Source organism: Nannospalax galili, unplaced genomic scaffold, assembly GCF_000622305.1.
Source record: "Nannospalax galili isolate Female #2095 unplaced genomic scaffold, S.galili_v1.0 scaffold335, whole genome shotgun sequence".
Lineage (NCBI taxonomy): Eukaryota > Metazoa > Chordata > Mammalia > Rodentia > Spalacidae > Nannospalax > Nannospalax galili.
Window position 1 is genome coordinate 4,472,510 of NW_008337842.1, and position 20,312 is coordinate 4,492,821.

Consider the following 20,312-nt stretch of genomic DNA (forward strand, 5'->3'; position numbering starts at 1 on the left):
GTGCTTTAACTCATATATGCATAACCTTTCCTCCCCAGGCAAGCCTAGGCCTGGGAGGAATAAAGTACTATGTCCAGGTAGTTCTAGCCCATCTCATGTGCCTCTGGAGCCTCAGCTAGTCCTGGGGAATGGCTGGGAGCCTCTCCCACTGGCATGCTGCTTTTGGACATGCCGCAACAATGAAAAGAGCATCAATACTCAAATGTGCATGTGCAGCTCAAGCCAAAAGATGCAAGCTAAGTCCGTGAGATCTGGCTGGAACTCACACAATTAAGTGGAAGGCAGAAGCAAAGCTGGCAATGGCCGGGGCAAGGAGCAATGTTAGGAAAGTACCAGAGTAAAAGAAAGGCCTACAAGGTGATGGGGGAGGAAGTGCCTGTGACCCTGAGTATCAGACATGCTGACACAGAACACAAGGTTTTAAGTGATCATCAGAACATCTTGTTACTCATGACCGTATCTAAAGTAGAATATTTCCAGGGACAGAATAACCAAGTACTCAGGAAGACACTGCTCTCTAGGACAGCAAGGATAATGTAAAGGTTCTTGTTTCAAGTCACAAAAAAATGGGGCCATGCGGCTTTGTACCGACTCACACGGTCCCTGAGTTGTTCCCAGGATACTACCATCGCCACCATTGGTGACAAGAAGCTGTGAGCTAGGCACTGGTGCCGTTTTATAATGGAGTTCCAGAAAGACACTGAGAGGTGATTTGCCCTGATCCTATGTACCATGTGTAGTGCCTCTATTACTGCAGTGAGCGTGCAGGATGCATTCACCCACACGAGTACTGAGTACTGAGCTCTGTCTGCAGTCTCTTCCCAGTCTCAGGAGAATTTTTAAGAAACAAAACATTTTTCTATAGTGGTCCAAATTTTTTGACCATTATCAATAAAACCTCTTACCTCTCTTTATTAACATTTAATCAGTCTTTTTTTTTTCTTTAATCTTTACTCGTGTTGATTATTTTGTCCTGCAGACTCCAGTTCAACTATAAGAGAGAAACCCTGAAAGAGGCACATGGAGCCTGTTCTCCAACCCCAGCGACTGTCTGGAGTTCATGCACACCAGTGTCCCAAGCTGGTGCACAGTCCCAGTCCATAAACCATCTCACCAAGTGTAGTCTTTGCAATATCTTTTAATCCCTTGCTGGCCTTCATCAGAACCAGGCCGCCAGACACCATCCAGCATTTCTATATACTGAATGGTCAAGGTCCCAACCGAAGACACTTACAAACCACTGGAAACAAATGCCTTAGTGGCAGAAAGAAAGAAAACACTCTCATCATGTTTGAAGTCATGACTAGTTGTCGCTGACATTTAATTTCAGTTTAATAGGAGTTAACTGTGGTTCTGACATTTACATCAATGTTGAACATGTGCACATCCTACAGAATGCCAAATGTCACTAACTGCCAAATGTAGGCAAGCCGGAGAAGAAAAATGCTTTTATTCACTGGGCATCTATGCTGCCACATTAGAGCAATTTCTTCACAAAACAAAACTACCATAGGAAAAATGAGTATTTTAATATTTTCCCCTCTGTGATTGAATGATACAGTTATTTCAATATGGATTCCCAGTAAGTCCAAAATACTGCTTTTGGAATTGCAAAAATTCCATTACAGAAAAACACAGAACAGGCAGAGATAAATATAATCATATCAGTTTATCAGATGGCTGATCTAAAAACATTATTCGCCTTGCTTTTCCTGGAGGGCAGTTTGCAGGAGGAAAAAGGAAACTGTACGCTCAGCACAACTACGGTCTGGGAGGAAAAGACCTACAAGGAACGGACCTACAGGCACTTGCACTGAGATACTCTATCTGTGGAGATTTGCCTTTTGTTGGTATTCAACATAAGGTAGAAAATTTATACTTTAAAAACCCAGAGGAAATCTAAAATGTATTCCTCATCAAAACAAACCATTGTGCTTCCCTTTCCTTCAGACAAGCTGTTTAGAAAGAATGGTGGTAAAAGCTTAGATGTCATCATCTTGTTGTTCACCTGAAATACCTGCACAGAAAATTTAGCACATGGTTTAAAAGAATAAAACTTTACAAGTTTTATAAAACTGAAAACATGCATAGACATTTTCTACTGCCAAATGGTTAAAACCTGCAACCGCGTTTACATCTGAAAGATTAAGGATCCCAGGGAAAAAGGCATGTGTAATATAGAACAGTATTATTTTAACAGGTAACAGGCAGGGCAGGAGATATCACAACAGCAGCCACAATAACAGCAAAATCAGGCACGTAAAACTATAAACACCGTTAATGCTAGAGCTGTACTTCAATTTTAAAAGTATAATTAAGTGGGTGGTAATTTTCATAGCTGTTTAATGATCCTATGAAGGTTGTGTTATTGCTGTGATACCACAAAGAACATACTGGGCATGAGTGTGTTCAGCAAGTGTGTACTTCCGGTAGGTTCAGAATCACACATGATCGTGGTAGGAACACTACTAACCAGAGCCAGTCTTAAGGTTTCTAAAACGCCATAGTGAATACTTGGACAAAGAAGACAGACAGGTTAAATAAATATACTCATAGCTATTTGACTCATCACAGTTCTTACTATTAGAGAACAGAGCTTGGCTGTGAAATTACAGTATGCTAATCTTTAAAATCATTTGTAAAGGAGGTCAGATCTGTTATATATCAGAAGACAAAACCAACAGAAAAATGTAACTGATAAATGTAGTCTTTGAAAAATTTGTGGCTAATTATAGGTTATTTTTTGAAATACAACATACTGTTTTTTGGTCCATGAGGCCATTAAGCAAATAAAAGATAAAGGATTCCCCATTCACCAAAGAAATGCAAAGTTCAGGGAAAATGTTCAATAGTTACTAAAATATATTTTTTGCATTTTTTGTGTCTAAACGAGGGGCTTTACTATGACTATCTCACAATCATCTTTTGAAGGTCATCAATAACTATCAGACTACCTCCAGATGTTTGCTGAGATACAATTACTATTAACTATATTAACATATATCAGAGCTTACTACTTACTACGTCTGGCTTCTCCCTCTAAGCAGGGCTCAGGGATGGCCCACAGGCTAAGGCTTGCCTGTGATGTTTCTGTAAATAAAGTTTTATTAAAAAAAGCCATATTCTCATCTACATGTTCCTGTGGCTTTGATGTTATAAAGGCAAAGGTGAGCAGTGTTTAAGAAACTTGGATTCGCTGAGAAGTCTGAATTATTCACTACCAGATTCTTCACAGAAAAAGTCTGCCCACACATTAGCCCAGGGTCTTTCCTGGCTACCTAAAGCCACGCCCACTTCTCTGCTCTGGGGGAACCCCGCTCCCTCTCATTTTAATGCACGTGTGCACGCATCTTCTTCGGCACTTCATTCCTTGGTGTGTATCTTGAAATTTTAAGATCATGGCTGAGTCTTCATTTTTAATATATTCAAAACATAATCATGATCTCTACACATAATCTGCTTGATTTCAGACATTCTCTAAGAATTAGAGATTAATAACATGAAGAGCCAGATGTCAACAGTATGGTCAGAACACTGCACACCTTATTATCCTGAATAAGGATGATGGGTCGCAAAAGGAGTAACAAAAACATACATTTTGAGTAAATACCAGTTAAGACGGGGGGAAGGTTTCAGAGTTTTCAAAACACAGAAAGACACACACACACACATACACACATACAGGCACACACACACACACGTGCGTGTGCACACACGCACACTCTCACACTCTCAGAGCCATCCTCATACTTATTACAAACTAAAAAATACAACAAAAGTATATTTGTTTTATAAATATATTACTGTCTATATACATATAGATACAACATGTAAAAGATATGTTAAATAATCATTTGTATAATCAATATTACTTTAAGTTTTTGTGTGTGTATTTAAAAATTACACATCCTATTAAAATTATCAAAATAATCTTTAAAAATACCAGGAATAAAACCAACAAAGAGTTTCTTTCCAAATAAGTGGTTCTGAAGCTTATCATTGGTCATCCAGACCCTAGATTTGGTCATTCACAACTTAAAGAAACATAGTTCAGTCAGGGAATGCTAGCCATTGAAAGAGCCCTCCCAATTTTTAGTACTTCATAACAAACATGTATGTATATATAAAACACTTTCTTTAGTTACATTACATATTCTCATAAATGCATTTTCATAAAAACACAAAATTCAAGTTTCCACCAGTGTCAAATATTTTATACTGGTGATACTTTCTTCCAATGTTTAGGTCAATGACAAGCTGTTAGGATATACAGATTATAAATGAGATGGAAAATGTCTGTATCACATGCAAGAACAGAGGGAATTCCAAGGGCCAGTATTTGGCCAGTTAAGTACTATTCCCTCTGAACTAAGACACAGAGACAACGGACTGCTAATTACTGTGTAAAGTACAGTCAACTGTCAATTATTCAGGGGCAGAATATTCCAGTCTGAGTCCTTTTCCTTTCATCAGCTGACCAATTCTGGCACTTTTACGACTTACTAACACACTACTTTTGGACTGTCTTTTTAAAGCATATCTGGTAAATAGGGATTAGCAATTAGGAAGAAAAATTCAGCTAAAATAAAGGTTTATGATTAGCTATGAATTTAATAATGGTCTCCTTTTATTTATTGCTTCAGATAAACAAGAATTTGCTGAATCTAATGTCTGCCAATTTTCTCATTTTTAAGCTCTGAAAGCAACACTGATGCCTCAAAAAGGGTACAAACTGTCCTCTTGATGTAAGAAGACTGACCTTCCCTAGCTCACACCTAATTACACTGAAAACTTTAGGCGGAGGAGGGCAGGGTTCAGAGCTACACACTCCACACAGACATTGGCAGGACACAGAAAGTAAGAAAAAGAGGACAAACAGCCAGCTATATATCCTAAGAAGGTCAAACTGAAAGTCATGTCCACTTTACCTAAGACTGCACTTAAAACACTTTAGTGAAGTTTGCCGGTTTTCAAGCAATCACAGTGCTAAGATGAAGCAGAGGTCCTCTGTTCAGATGACAGGTTACTTCCTACTCTGGTCAGAATAAAAGGAAGCACACATCTGCAACCCTGTTTTTGGCACTCATTTAGCCTCTGCATACATACTTGCCTCTTAGATAATGACTGACAAAATCAAGGACAATTTCACAAGTCAGCAGTGTCACTTTCGGACAGACACCACTCAGAATGGTTGGTGTGGCACCACCCCTGCTACTCTGGGTAAAGATACGTGCCACATTCACTCAAACACAACAGCAGTAACTGTGTAGAACATCACTTTCCTGAATTAGGTTTGCTGAACATGGTTCAGATTATTGGATATGCTAATATGCACAATGCCTTTTAGAAGCATTTACTGTATACCCAAATCCTACTCCATGCAACACATAGTGTCACACAAGTAGTGAAAATGTTATCCTAGTCAAAGATGCTTGGACGTTATTTTCAGGCAGCATTTTACCTTTATTTTAAGTTCATACTAGGTAAGTTTTAGGAGAAAGAAAATGCCAATAAATTTAATATATTTTAATATATAAAACTAAGACAGACACTTTTATTTACCTTGTTATTATTTTCTACCCTATTCTAGACCTCGATTTTACTTGAAAATTTTGTATTTAAATAAGAGATAAAATGTTGCCCAAAAGTCTAATTATAGTTACACATTTGTGTTTTTAACTAGATCTACAAATCAAAATAGTTCTTATTGTTAAAAAGATACAATTTGTATCAACAGTAAAAGGTACTTTCTGGTTTTTCAGGGCTTTGCTTCAGACTGCAGAATAATCTCAGTGACCAGAGCATCCAGGCAGACTACAGAAACAGATCACAATGTGTCTTTTACACTAAGTGAAATCTGGAGGGACTGACAGGTATCCACCATACCAGGGTCTGCCACTGATCGCAAATCCATTATCCAATCCTCAGAAATGTAACTACAGCAAGCAAAACTCATGACTTTGAAACCAGAAATATCCCTTACTAATACTAGAACAGACTTTGGTCTGTATCTAAAACTACACTATTTGTGGCAAGAGTCTGGCCTTAATAATATAACAGGCCCTCCAAAAAAACTACCTCTGGGAGAATGGAAAATATACAATATCTTACAAAAATTAAGTTACCATTTACAACTCCTCCATCGCCATCTCTATAGTGCAGTATCAATAAATGTTGCATATCCTCAATACATCAAACCACCTCAGGCCAGCCTCAATAAATAGCAGGAAAGCTAGAGTGTATTAAATATAAAAGTTGCATTGAGAATAATTAGATTCATTAAAAACAGACAAGTACTGGGAAAGGGTTATTTATCTAGTAGTGTTGTGCCCCGCCCCCCACAAAAAGACAGACATTAAAAATACAAGTTAATGGAAATCTAGGAGTTCAATTTCATCCACTGTCTAGACACACATATTAGCTGGATAACGAAGCTTTAACTTGTAACAGTTAAGGCTTTTGACTTATTCATAAAAAAGAAAATGGAAACTTTTTCCATTGATTGCATCTGCTTTCTTTTAAACTGACCATATTAAATTAACTAATTTCTTAACAGGAAAAATCCAAACAAAAATAAAATAATAAAAAGTGCTATACTGGAAATCATTCTAATATATACGGTTACCCGTTTTAACATAACTGGTAACTTACACTTTGTTTAAAATATAAAGTCAGTGCTGTAGTATATCTTTGTTTCTATAAATAATGATTATAGCACAAAGAAGCCCACTTTCCCCAAATAAAAATAACTTAAAAAGCTGTAAAAGATTCTAGTAAGCTTGGCTTGAAAAAATAGTTTGCTAGGTCTAGTCAAATATTTCCACATTCTGAAGGTGTTGTAATTGCTTGCAATTGATAGACAAAACACCAAGTTAATAAAACATGAAATGAGGATAAAAAGTGCTGCATATAAACCCCTGATGCACCAAAGATTAATATCAAAGATCACAGATACATCTAGTAAATCAAACTGGAGAAACTTCCAGCCAAGGATATAGCTTTAAAAAGGAAATGTTAAAAAAAAGTTTGAATGTAAAGCAATCCTGTGATACTTCCGCCAAGTGGGGCTGTACATACAGATTCCATGATACAGTATTTCACATAAATGGATACTACAGAACCTCCTTGCTGAGAAGGAGATCACATATGCTATTGTAGCAAACCTCCCTCAGCATTTGAGCTGAACAAAAAACTACTAAACACCACAAAGATGCATCATCTTTTCAATAACCCAGCTGGGATTTCTCCACTAAGATGGCCGCAGCAAGCTGCTGGGCATCTGTCATGTGAGGATTCCTTTTCATGACAATTCGCACAAGGTCAGGTGGGAAGATGTTGCACAAGTTGATATAAATCTTCTCTCGGTTGTCCTGATACCTTGGGGGATCTTGTGGTATTCCACAGTACGGGACTCGCCAGGTGGGCTCTTGCTGTTCAGGCAGGCTCTGGAAGGTGAACTGCTCGTAACACGGGGGTGTGGAGTTGTCTGGTAAGGAGTAAGTCTGCCGATACCCATATGCATCCATCCCATAACTCGGCCTATCCCAGCTTCCCAGCCCTTCCTGGCGGGAGTAAGGCTTTCTTTGTCTTGAGGGAGAACTATCATAGAGTCGAGAATCAGAAATGCTGTCTATTCTCGTGGCCACTAAGGACCTCCCAAGATGTGGTGCCTTAGAGTGTGCTGAGCTTGGTGGAGAGGGATAATCGCCAGGACAGCTGGACCGGGCACCCACAGCGGGGTGCTGCAGATGCATAGCCAAGTGTGGAAGAGGAGGCTTGTGATGGAACTTTGGTTCTTCATGACTGTAACTTTGCACTCTGGTTAAGGGGTCATGGAAATTCTGCAGGAAGGGCTGGGAGTTAAGGCGGCTGTGAGGGTGCATGTGTTGACACTTCAGATTCTCTTCTAGCTGTGGGTCGGGAGAGCTGACATAGGACCGGTCGTTGTACCCCACGTAAGAGTCACTGCTCCCACAGCTCATGCTCCCTTCACTGCTGCAGTCCGAAGCTACAGAACTCACTCGATAATCTGTGTCTAATGAGAAACGCCTTTCAGGACTTCGTGGGCCTGAGATACTCAGATTTGAATATGCATTCAACATGGAATAATATCCAATGTCAACAGGCGAGTCACATTTTGGATACTGTTCATAAGGCATTGGCGTTCCATGATTTTTGGTTGCCATCATCATTGGAGGATATTGTCCCTGTGGTCTTTGATCCTGAGGTGGGAAATGAACTCCAGATGGAAGGCCATTGCTTAAAGATGTAGTGCTTTGGGGTTTTGCAGCAGAAGTGGCCGGTATACTAACTAAGGAAGGGACAGACCTGGTTTCCAATTTGTTTTTGGTGGGAAGCTTTTCTTCTAGGTCTTGGTAGACTTGAGTCCTAATGCTTGGATCTGATTGCCTCTTTGGAGCGCCTCGTTTAACATCCGAAGTACTATCTGCCTTAGTGCTACAAGGAACACTGTTGCTTTTCACCAGTCCTCCTTCATTTGTAGTTTTGGTTGCTGTGTTTCTAGACATGGCACGAAGTTCATCAGCTACTGACCGCTGAGGCTGACTGCCCCTTTCTGGGTGGTAATATTTGCACTTGTGGCCATAGGTACATTTCTTTCCTATGAAGAGTAAGATTAGTCAGGCAAAGGAACACACCATGAGATGCTGCAAAGTCAGGGAGGCACTATTGAACGTGTGAAAGAAACAGAGGCAGAGATGAGAGACAGGCTAAGTGCTGCTCAGCTTCTCGCTCTCCAGTCTTCTCACTCGCTATGAAGACCACTCAGGAAGCTCCAATTCCTATTTCAATTCCTATCTCCCTCTTCTCCTCCAGGCCTTTAAAACAGGGTAGTAAATAAATCTTCAGCAGCTGGACTGCTGAATACCATAAAGCCATGCTTATCAGATTTGTGTCTAGATATAAGAATTTCTACTTTTCATTCAAACTCCAAACACAATTAATACTGAGTTTTCAAACTGTATTTTCATTCAAGGACATTCCTAGGTATTGGGCCCAAATAGGTAAAAATAATTTTTTTCAAGACTAACACATTTTTATTTTTAAAATACTTTATTATTTTTATGTGTATGAGTGTATTTGCCTGCATGTATGGGAGTGCACCCATGTCATGCAGTGCCACGGAGGTCAGAAGAGGGTTTTGGATTCCCCTGGAATTGGAGTTAAGGACGGTTTTTAGCCGCCATGTGGGTGCTGGGAATCAAACTCGGGTCCTCTGTAAGAGCAGTCAGTGCTTGTAACTGCTGAGCCATCTCTCCAGCCCCATTAACACATTAAAAAAATTTTAATTATAATCAGAAGAATCTCATAGTATGCCAGCCAAGATTTTAAATGTTTATTTATATTAACAGAAGTATAACAATATATTGTGTTCTAAAGTAGTATATTAAGTATTCATAAAGAAGTTACCATATGGACAAGGCTGCTTCTTGTGTTCAGGAATAATGGGTTTCTTCCTCAGAAAATTATCCAGGCTTGGGCCATGTCTGCCAAGAGGGTCATCAGGGGGCATGAATCTGTCACAGAGATAACAATAATAAGAGCAATACCTAAGTGGGAGGTTAAATATTCAACTCATTCTCTTTTCTTTTGAAAGTTTAACTCCAACTTTTTTTCAATTCATTCACTCTTATTTTATGTGTATGACTGTTCTGCATGCAGGCATATAAGTGTGCCCATGTGTGCAGTGCCTGAGGAGGTCAGAAGATGGCATCAGATCCCCTGAAACTGGATTTACAGATAGTTGTTAGCCACCCTGTGAGTGCTGGGAACTGAACCCAAGTCCTCTGCAAGAGCAGCCAGTGCTCTTATAACCAGAGTCATCTGTCCAGCCCCAACCCAAGTGTTTTGATTACAGAATAAAATAACCTCAATACATAAGTTCTCTTTTCTTAGAAAAATAAAATTTGTATCTTGAACTTGCATTTGTTCCAATTTAATTAAGTTTTGAGACTAGCATGTTTTATTTACTTTTCCTTCCTTTGCCCCAGTCTTAGGATTTTTGTAAGCATTTAAAAAAATTATTTCAAGAACATCTTGGGAGAGTTCTGTAAACATCAGTCTTGTGAAGCATTCTGGAGAAGGTGGGGACTAGAAAAGAGGGGGTGGGTAATTTGGTGGGAAGACAGACTTACTTGGCACCATTGTATGTCAGATGTGTACCACACCCCATTTCATTTCCAAGTATAAGCTCTATTTTACAGATCAATAAACTTGTAATTTAGGCTTAGATGAACTAAGTGATTTTTAATTTAACAGTCAATGGCACAGTAAAGATTCAATTACATATGTCTCTTACGTCTGTTTTCTTCCCATTGTTGTAATGGCATCTCAGCTGCGATAGAAAACCATCTTATGAGGGGCTGGAGAGATGGCTCAGCATTTAAGAGCACTGATTGCTCTTGCAGAGGACCCAAGTTCAATTCCCTGCACCTACATGGGTGACTATGAACTGTCCTTAACTCCAGTTCCAGGGGAATCAGAAGCCCTCTTCTGACCTCCGTGGCATTGCACAACACGGGTACACTCCCATACATGCAGGCAATATATTCATACACATAAAAAATAAAATATTTTTAAAAATTTAAAAAGAAAAAAGAAAACCATCTATGGAAGCTGGGCATGGTAGTTAAGGAAGCCGGGCATGGTAGTGCAGACCTGGAATCACAGCTATTTGAGAGACTAAGGTAGGAGGATCATGAAGCATTACAAAATGAGTTCAAGGCCAGCCTGAATAAGTTGATGAGTCTCAAAAAAGAAAAGAAAAGTGTTGGGGCTGTAGCTAAGTGTGGCAGTTGGCTTGCCTTGCAGATACAAGTGAGGTCCTGGCTTTGATCTCCACTGCTGGGGATAAAAAGAAATTTAAGGATGTAAGATTATTTTGCACTGACTATCCAATGGAAGGAAGAAATCCTAACACATGTGCAAAGAATTATCACACTTGTTCCAGCCTTGTTCTAGCTTGACTAAGCCCATGTGTCTGCCTACAAAATCAGAGTACTGTGAGCAATGGAAAATTCTACGAGGAGCCATCAGAAGAGTTAAAGATAACACCTAGAAAATGTTATGTCAAAAGCAAAATGGGAACATTAATAGTGAAAAATAGGGGTAGGGATTAGTTCAGTGGTAGTGTCTTTGCTTAGCATGAACGAAGCCCTCCTCCATCCATTAGCACTGCTAAATAAATAAACAGAAATAGAAGACAAAGCAATCGTTCAGTCCCACAATTACTAAATGTGTTTTATGCATTGTCTTTTAAGCATAAAATTATTTTCCATGTTTCTTCCGTCCTTTTCTTTCTTAGCTTTTGACAGAGTCTCACTGTAGCCCAGGCTGACCCTCCTGTCTTAGAGTATACCAAATTCACTTGCCCCATTTCTCAACAGCCTTCAGAATAAGTGAACAGCTAGATGTTGCAGCCAGTGTGTACATTGTAACTTAGGTGATTTTTCTAATGTATATTTAGTTTCCTTGGAATTCCTGCAATTTTAAATAATATAGAAATGAGCATATTTGGTCTTTCTATTTTCCTTACTGTATTACAAAAAATACGGTCATATGGCTGAGGGTAAATACAGTTTTTAAGCTTTTGCTAACTTCTGCTAAACTGTACAACAGTTTTTCACGTATCTTTAATAGCATAAACATTCATATTTTTGTAAAATAACCAGGTGAGAAAGTTTTAGATTAAGAAAAGATTAGTTTGAGATTAAAACAGGCAAACCTTTTCTACATGCCTGTAGATGCATTTACTTCTTGCAACTAACTCACGCTTGCTTGGGTCATCTGCCTGTTTGTCAACGTGGAGGCTGCAAACAAGACTTGAGTCTTTACTTGGTAGAACAACTGTGAAACTGTGTGTGTTTAGTAAACTATCCTGCTAAACTCATTCTGACCAGCAGCTTTTTTGGGTAAAGATAGCTCTTCTTTTGTCAGCTGGTCCTTCCGGGTCCAAGCTACCTCCTCTGCCTCAGGAGCCGTGCTGATGAATTACTCAGGGAAGGGCACCAAACTTACACTGGCCCTCCTACACCACAAGTGTTCAGTTTCTGGCTCCCATGGGGAATAATGGGAAATGAGCAACTGGAAGAAACCTCCCCGAGGTCAGAGACAAGAAGAGAAGGGCTCAGCAGCAGCCAGGCCAGCTGCTGACTTACTTGTCATTGACAAAGGAATACATCAATAACCGTTCATCGATGAACTTCTTCCATTCTGGTTTTTCATTAGCCAAATCCCTGTAGTTATCATTGGACACAATGATTCCATCAGACTCAAAAGCCAGCTTCACGATGAACCTGTCGTCGTAGCAGACCACACGCCTGCCTTGGACTCGCCGTGATGGCGTGAAAACCAGGATTTTCTCCTTCTCTAGTTTACGCAAAATTTCCTGATCTGCAAGAATAACAGGAGTAGAATTTCAGGAATAAAGACATTAAATACATAGTGACTTTCATACCAATGTGCGCTTTTATAGGAGCTGGAATATATGCAATGTAATTGGAGATTATGAGTCACAGTTTAGAGATATAATCCGTAACTTCTAAAAACACTTCCTCTGAGTAATTTCAATAAAAGCTTTAAAATAGTAAAATACAAAGTACAAGAACTATACATAATTGAGGACACTCTGGTTTTCACCGCCTGAGGTTTTGGGTTAAGAGCTGACACGACCAGCACTGCGTATGATACGGCTCCCTTCTTACACATAATGACCACGCAACACTCAAACTAAGCTGTGTGTTGGTTCACAGGTGTGAGCAAGAGGCACTTTTCTCTCAAGTCTGTTCTGGTATTTTATGGCTATTTTTGTTTTTTGAATAGAAGATGTGGTGGTGAGAGAATCTGAAAAGTGGTAGAAATGGAACAAGCAAAGGAAATGGCCTGAAAGTGCTCCAGGCTCACAGGGTGGAGCAGCACGTTTTAGGAGGCTGCTTCCCGCGCAGCTGTCATATGCTGGGCACCTCTTCCTCGCAATATAGTTACCAGTTTTTGAAAATCCACCTCTTCAACAGACACTACTGGCCTACCCTGCAGTATGCACTGTGGGCCACTAGCCACTGAGGTTAAGAATGACCTCTTCTCAAAGAGTTCTTGGTCTTCCCGGATCTGACGAACTTGGAAATGAGGTGAGCAAAGGGCCATGTGAGATGGAGGCATGTGAGAGGGTATGTGGCAGGGCGGGCATAAGAGTGATATGGCCAGCTCTACATCTGATGACATCACTCACCAGTGAAGCAGTGGAACCTGGACTCTAATTTAGAAAAGCAGTAGAGCACTGGGGGAAGAAATGTGGGTGCTGGAAGCAGCAAACCGTGGCTGAAGTGCAAGCTCTGGTACTGCTCACGTCGGGCATTCAGTCTCACTGAGCCCACTCACTTCTACAAATGCAGTGGGTAGGCTGTGAGGAGCAAGCAAGTGTCAAGGTGCCTAGGAAGCTTCCAGTAAAGACTGTTCTTAATGTCAACGAACTTCAATTTTATATAATTGTTGCTCTCTCAAATCCACAGAAAACCCATACAAACTTGAAAGTCCAGGCCCAATCATAGAATTTACTGTGCTCTAACTGCTCTGTGTCCCTGAACACTTGGAGGAGAGGGTCAAGGCACTCTGTCTCACTGGTCTTTGTATCCATCAGCACCCAGACCATCCAGACCATGAAGGACATTAGTAGATGCTCAGTGAATCCCTGTGGAATGAATGAATAAAGGAGTCACTAAGATGCACACTCAGAGGTCCTTTACTTACTGCCTGCATGACACTCAGGAGTAACTCATGGTACTTTATTATCAGAGAGAGTATTTGCTGACATGTGTGGTATACCTGAAGCCTCAATGAGGAGACTAGGGTACAGTCACCATCACTTGCTTAATTTGCACTTTGACAGCTAATGAGGCTGAAAGAAAACGAATTAGGATGATACATAACTAATTCTAACTTTAAAAACATAGGTTTAGGGTACAGCTAATAACTTTCATAGCCAGTGCATGGTATTTGTTAAGTGAATGCTAGATTAGCAAAAGTATTACTCTGAACCTGTGACTCTGGAAACTTTACTGTATGATTTATTTATTTATTTATTTATGTGCAATGAAGAGTGATGAACTATTCATTCTATCAGCTGTCATGTGGTTGAGGGCTTTATTCAAGAAAATTATTACGTGGGGGGAAGAAAACACCTGAAAACCTCTGATAATAGTTCTGGCACCACACAAAGCAAACTGCATACCAACTGCATTCCAGAGGCCCGACTTTTACTGTCCACACTTTTAAACCAAACCTCAGAGCCTGTATATTATTATTTTCCCTTCTTCTGGATCTTATGTTTATCTTTGCTCAAGAAGCACGAAAGTCATTTATATGATTCAACAGTGCTTTTCCTCTTTTCCTTTATTTTCTTTGAGAACAGGCCTTGCTAAGCAGCCCAGGCTGACATGAGATCTTTCTGCCTCAGCCTCCCAAGTCCTGAGGCAGGTGTGTACCACATTTCCAGTGGCTGCCTTTTCTTTGGAGTTTATCACATCCTACCTCTGTTTATCAAAGTATTTGTAAGTTTCCCATGGAAAAATTGGAAAATTAAAAGTATAAAGAAATAGGAAGAGAGAAAACCACAGCTTAAAGGTTAAGTACTTACTGTCAACATTTTGGTACATTTCCCTTAAATAATTTTTTGGTGTATTTTTCTACCACTGACATATGTAAGTGCATATATATGTACATATACACACATACACACAAAATAAAAAGCTTGAGTTTTATATAACACAGCATTTCATTAAAAAAAAATCTTCCTAGGGGCTGTGGAGATGGCTTAGTGGGTAAAGAGCTTGCTGTACAGCATGAGGACCTGAGTTCGGATCCCCAGTGTCTATGTAAGCTGAGCATGGTGGCATATGTCTATTATCGCAGTGTTGGGAAGGCAGTGACAAATGGACCTCGGGGCTCACTGGCCAACCAGCCCAGCCTCTGAGCAAAATACAAGGTAAAAAGCAACAGAGGAAGACACTCAGCCTTGACCACTGGCCTCAGTATGTGTATGCATTAGTGAACACACTTTTGCACATGTGTATACAACACACGTAAGACACACACAATTCTGTATAAATATTCTAATCCATATTCTATCATTTTGATATGTCCTAATTTGCTGAACTATTTTTCTAATGAATATACAACTGGTTTTCACTTTTTCTTCTATTCAAAATAATATGACACTGAATTGCTTACATTGTACCCATGCCTATTTTCTTGGGATTCATTCCTAAGAGGGGAACCAGCAGATTTAATAGTATAGTAGCTCCCTTGCTTATCCACTGGGATAGATTCCAAGAACAGCTCTGCCCCCCAGGCATGACTGAAATCACAGATCGTATAGAAAAATTCTAGGTAGACTATTTTTCCTGTACAGACATATCCATGATAAAATTCAGTTTATAAATTAGGCTCAGCAAAATTAACTTTTAATAAAAATAGAACAATTACTACAATGTACTGTTAAAATGATGTTGAACATGACCTTTCTCAAAACATCTTACTGTTACAGCATATAATTTTTCTTTATAAACTTGATAATTTCTACCTTTTCACTTAAAGGACGTACTTTATAGCTTCTCTTTGCTAACATCCAAATTGCCAATGTAACTCTTCAGCTTTGGGGCTATTATTAAGTAAGACAGAGTTCCTTGAGCAGAGGCCCTGCCAGAGAGGACACACTAGTCCAAAGGCTACCAAGGAATGGCAAGTGTATGGGGGAGCACCTACAGGGTGCTATGCTGGACAAAGGGAAAATTCCTTGCCTGGCTAGGATAGGGTAGGACAGCACAATATTTCATCACAAGACTCAAAAAACAGGTGCAATTTAAACCCATGCCCCTTTATGTCTGGAAGTTTCCATTTAGTACTTTTGGACCACAGTAGACTTTGGCTGACTTAAACCACAGAAAGAGAAACTTTGAATGGAGGAGCTACTGTATTAACATTTTAAGATAAATTGTTTTCTAACAAGGTTGTAGTAGTGATTTGCATTTCCTCAGCAGTGTAAGAGTAGCTCTATCAAAACACTGAACATTATTAGTTCAATGTTAATTTGATGGATGAAAAAGAACAGTTGTTTACATTTACGTTTCTAACTACTAAAGAGGGTGGGTTTTTTCCTTCTTCATTTGTTCTTTTTAAGTTGTTTATTCCCACAATTTTACCTTTTAAATACTAGAAACACCTTTACGTTTATCAATTTATGAGTTTTTTAAAGACATTAATTCTTGGTATATTTAAAAAATACAATTAGTGAGCATTTTACTTTTAAGAAAGTCTACCAAAGGGCCGGAGAGATGGCTCAGCAGTTAAGGGTGCTGACTGCTCTTGCAGAGGACCCAGGCTCCATTCCCAGCACCCACATGGCAGCTAAAAACCATCCTCGACCCCAGTTCCAGGTGATTCAACACCCTCTTCTGACTTCTGTGAGTACTGTACAACATGGGTGTGCTTACATACAGGCAGGCAATACACTCATACACAAAAATAAAAGTAAATAAAAAAGAAGAAAGTTGACCAAAAGACAGAAGGTGACATTTTGATTTAATTACATCAATTTTTTCATTCACGTTACTTCTAAAATTTGTAAACTTAGAAAGATTGGCCCCAACTCAAAAGACTATAATCTTTGATGCTTTAACTTTTGACAATTAATTATTCAACTATCTAAAATTTATTGTTATCAGATATAAGGTAGGAATCAAAAAAAGAGACAAAAAAGTCCTTTTTTTCTAGAATTATTCCAATATTTGGTACTTTCTGCTGGATCACGTTAGTACCTTTTATTTTTACACAGTGAAGAATCCATGGCTTTGGCCTCCATTATTACTCAATCACTCATCTTATCCTATTTTAGGAATGATTTAATAATGTTAGAGAAAGGGAAAACGTTGGGCCAGGACAGGTGGTTAAGAGTACTGGCTGCTCTTACAGAGGATCTGGGTTCAGTTCCCAACACCCACACAGCAGCCAACAACCATCTGTAACTACAGTTCTAGGGGATCTCACACCTTCTTCTGACCTCTGCAGGCTCTGTACACACAAGTGCACTTACATACATGCAGGCAAATTACTCATACACATAAAAAAAAAACCCCAAATTTAAAAGCCTTATAATAATCTTTCACATTGGTAACATGGTAGGTTCTCGCTCTCCTCTCTCTGTTCTGTCTCTATCTCTCTAAAAAGTTATGCAGTTCCCTTCACATGGATTTCTTACAGTTTTTGTTAGTGCTGGAGAAGGAGAGGAGAGGAAGCGTTGGATGCGAACTGTGAGTCAGTAAAATTGAAGTGAGTGTTGTGTTCAACAATAATCAGTAGTTAAAGAAGACATCCTGGGGCTGGAGGGATGGCTCAGCGGTTACGAGCACTGACTGCTCTCACAGAGGACCCGGGTTCCATTCCCAGCACCCACATGTGTTGTGTTCAACAATAATCAGTAGTTAAAGAAGACATCCTGGGGCTGGAGAGGTGGCTCAGCGGTTACGAGCACTGACTGCTCTCATAGAGGACCCGGGTTCCATTCCCAGCACCCACATGGTAGCTACAAACCATCCTTAACTCCAGTTCCAGGGGAATCCAAAGCCCTCTTCTGATCTCTGTGGCACTGCATGACATGGGTGCACTCACATACATGCAGACAATACACTCATACACATAAAATAAAAATAATAAATAAAATATTTAAAAAATAAGACATCTTTGCCATAAAGTCATATATTTAAAAATGATGAAATAAAGCAAACTATAAATACATTACTGGGAGCTGGTCATTTCTTTCTTTGTGACTGGACTACATACCTCAGGGTCTTAGAGCTCTTTTTATTAGAACTTCATAGCTGCTTAGACTACTTCATACAGTATATGACAACAGAGGGGTCTGGAGAACTTCAGGGTGTTGTTCAGAGTACTACAGAGTGAATGTCAAAAGTAGAACAGGCCTACTGACTCAGCATGTCTCTGTAAGTCAGAACTTTATAAAATTTGAAGTCAAAGTCTCCAGATAAATGAAAAATACCTGACTTACATAGCAAAGATCAGTGTTCAGTTAATGTAATTAGAGCATTTTCTTTCCTTTTTTTTTTTTTTTTTTTGTGGTCGTTTTGAAACAGCATCTCCTTGTAGCCTCAGCTGGCCTGGAACTTGCTACATAGACCAAGCTGGCCTGAACTCACAGAGATCCACCTTCCTTTGCCTCCTAAGTGCTAGGACTAAAGGTGTGCACCACCAACCCCAGCTTAACCAGAGCATTTTCAAACTAGAGAATAACAAATGTCAAGACAATGGCAGTCATGTAGCTTGAAGAAACAGACACAGATTGAGAATACTTGGAGCGCCAGGCACTCTTGGGGGCATCTCATAGGAGCCTGGCACAAGCAGCTAGCTACCTGGGGCAGGCTTACCTGTGATGAGCGCGTCAGGTCGGGACTGCTCTTTTCTCCAAGCAGGAACGAAAACGGTAATATCTTTGTGGCCTCTTTCCAGAAACCAATCCACTGCCAGTTTTATTCCTCGGCAGGAAAATACTTCTTTGTTTCCATGGCTGAAAGATAATTTTAGAATACTTAGAGCACACCAAAACGTAAAGTCAAGTTTATAAACAGAAATGATCACATAATTTTACTAGTAATAAGAAACTTGAAATTACAGCAACTTAGCTGAAAATCAGAATCTGTGAGAAAAAAGAAACTTGAAATAATATAGGAAATAGACAAAAGTGAGTTTTGAAATGTAAAGTTGTAAAGGTTAACCAGTTAAAGAGATGCACCCTCTTTTTGATCATGATAGGGTAAAAAGTGTTTCAACAGGGAGTATTTCAGTCAAATACAGAGAAGTCACACGCACAAAACCGGCAAAAACCAGTGTAACAGATTATTTATCATTTTTAAAAATCTTTGTCTTTTCAAGAACTTGTAAGCATATATGTCATCCAATGACTAAGTAATGACAAAGCTTATTAGGCGACCAATGCAAAATAACATCCCACGCTTACTGAAGGGAAAAACATGTTCAGGATACGTCATCTACACACACACACACACACACACACACACACACACACACACACACACTTTTCCTGCCTGCGCCTAGTTTAGCTCAATACTACTGTTTTGGGCAAGGATTAATGATGACAAAGTGACAGTCAAAATTGGACTAGCAGTGTGAGTCCTGCAAAAAACAGGCCCAGCTCAGTGTATTCCTCATGGAAGTATTCATCTGGCTCCAGTACTGCTTATATACTTGAACCTGGTGATCAAAAGATGACACATTCCCATGTTTTTAAACATGTTTCCTCCTTTCCTGCTTTGAATACAACTTGCTGCATTCTTGTATAGTTTGAATGCAGTGGGCTCCACTTCTCATATACTTTTTTCTTCTTGGGGCTAAGGAAGGCAGAATAACTAATATAAGAACATAACTTCTAGAGTATATCAAAGATTAGGCACATTAGGCTACTGTCCTTGTCTGGAAGCACAAGAACCAGCTAGCCTATGGTAGCTGTTTTAGTACAAAACAGAGATACATTCACTTACTTTTCAGATGTTGAAGGCTAAAAATGCAAGTATAGACTGTTTATGGCTCTATGACTATTCAATGGGGTGTAGGACAAGATTAGAGGTGAAATCAGATGCACTCAATGTTTCAGAGGATGGAATAACACCAATTTTGAGATCACATTCCCTAAGCAAGATGGGCTGCCTGGTAGCCTAACAATACCCCAGCAAAAGGTACAGTCGATGTTAGGTTAGACTTCACAGAAAATACTGAAATTTAATGTCTTCTGAAAAACAGGAAAAAAAACTTATCTTTCTTTTGTAAATTGTTAATGTAATAACCACATACTTAGAAGAAGCATTTCATTACAACAGCATTGACATAGTCAATAACAATTTCCTGAGCTAAGATGCATCTCTTTCAAAATTGGCTGTAAGTTTTAAGGTTTACAGTTGAATTATTACAGTTATACAATATTGTACTCAGTATAAGCCCCAAGAGACATAAAATTAAATGAGGTTTTTATCTTTAAAAAAGATCTCCATTTCATTATTAAAATATAGTTTCATACAGAAAAATTCATTTTTTAATGCAATTGACATTTAAAATGTTTGCACATGTGTTTCTAATCTCTATATATCTGATTGTTACTAGTCACAGTTGGTTGCTTTCAGAGCTCCTTGGCATCTGAGCATGGGTATAAAGTCATCAGGTAGATTTCAATTGGTAATGTGTTTTACTGCTACTAATTAACATGGAACAAATTT

General features: G+C 39.2%; 1 protein-coding gene across 4 annotated transcripts in view; it reads right to left on the reverse strand.

Annotated features, from left to right (window-relative positions):
- Nucleotides 1-3,279: 3,279 nt before the first annotated feature.
- Zc3h12c (zinc finger CCCH-type containing 12C) overlaps nucleotides 3,280-20,312 on the reverse strand; it is a 79,676-nt gene continuing 62,643 nt past the window's right edge. For all 4 annotated transcript variants that reach the window (XM_008832814.3, XM_029563414.1, XM_029563416.1 and 1 more), the window contains 4 exons: nucleotides 18,453-18,592; nucleotides 12,177-12,411; nucleotides 9,430-9,536; nucleotides 3,280-8,620 (listed from right to left, as the gene is read on the reverse strand). In XM_008832814.3, the coding sequence (XP_008831036.1) occupies nucleotides 7,224-8,620; nucleotides 9,430-9,536; nucleotides 12,177-12,411; nucleotides 18,453-18,592 (1,879 nt within the window). In that variant the 3' untranslated portion in view covers nucleotides 3,280-7,223. The remainder of the gene's footprint in view (nucleotides 8,621-9,429; nucleotides 9,537-12,176; nucleotides 12,412-18,452; nucleotides 18,593-20,312) is intronic.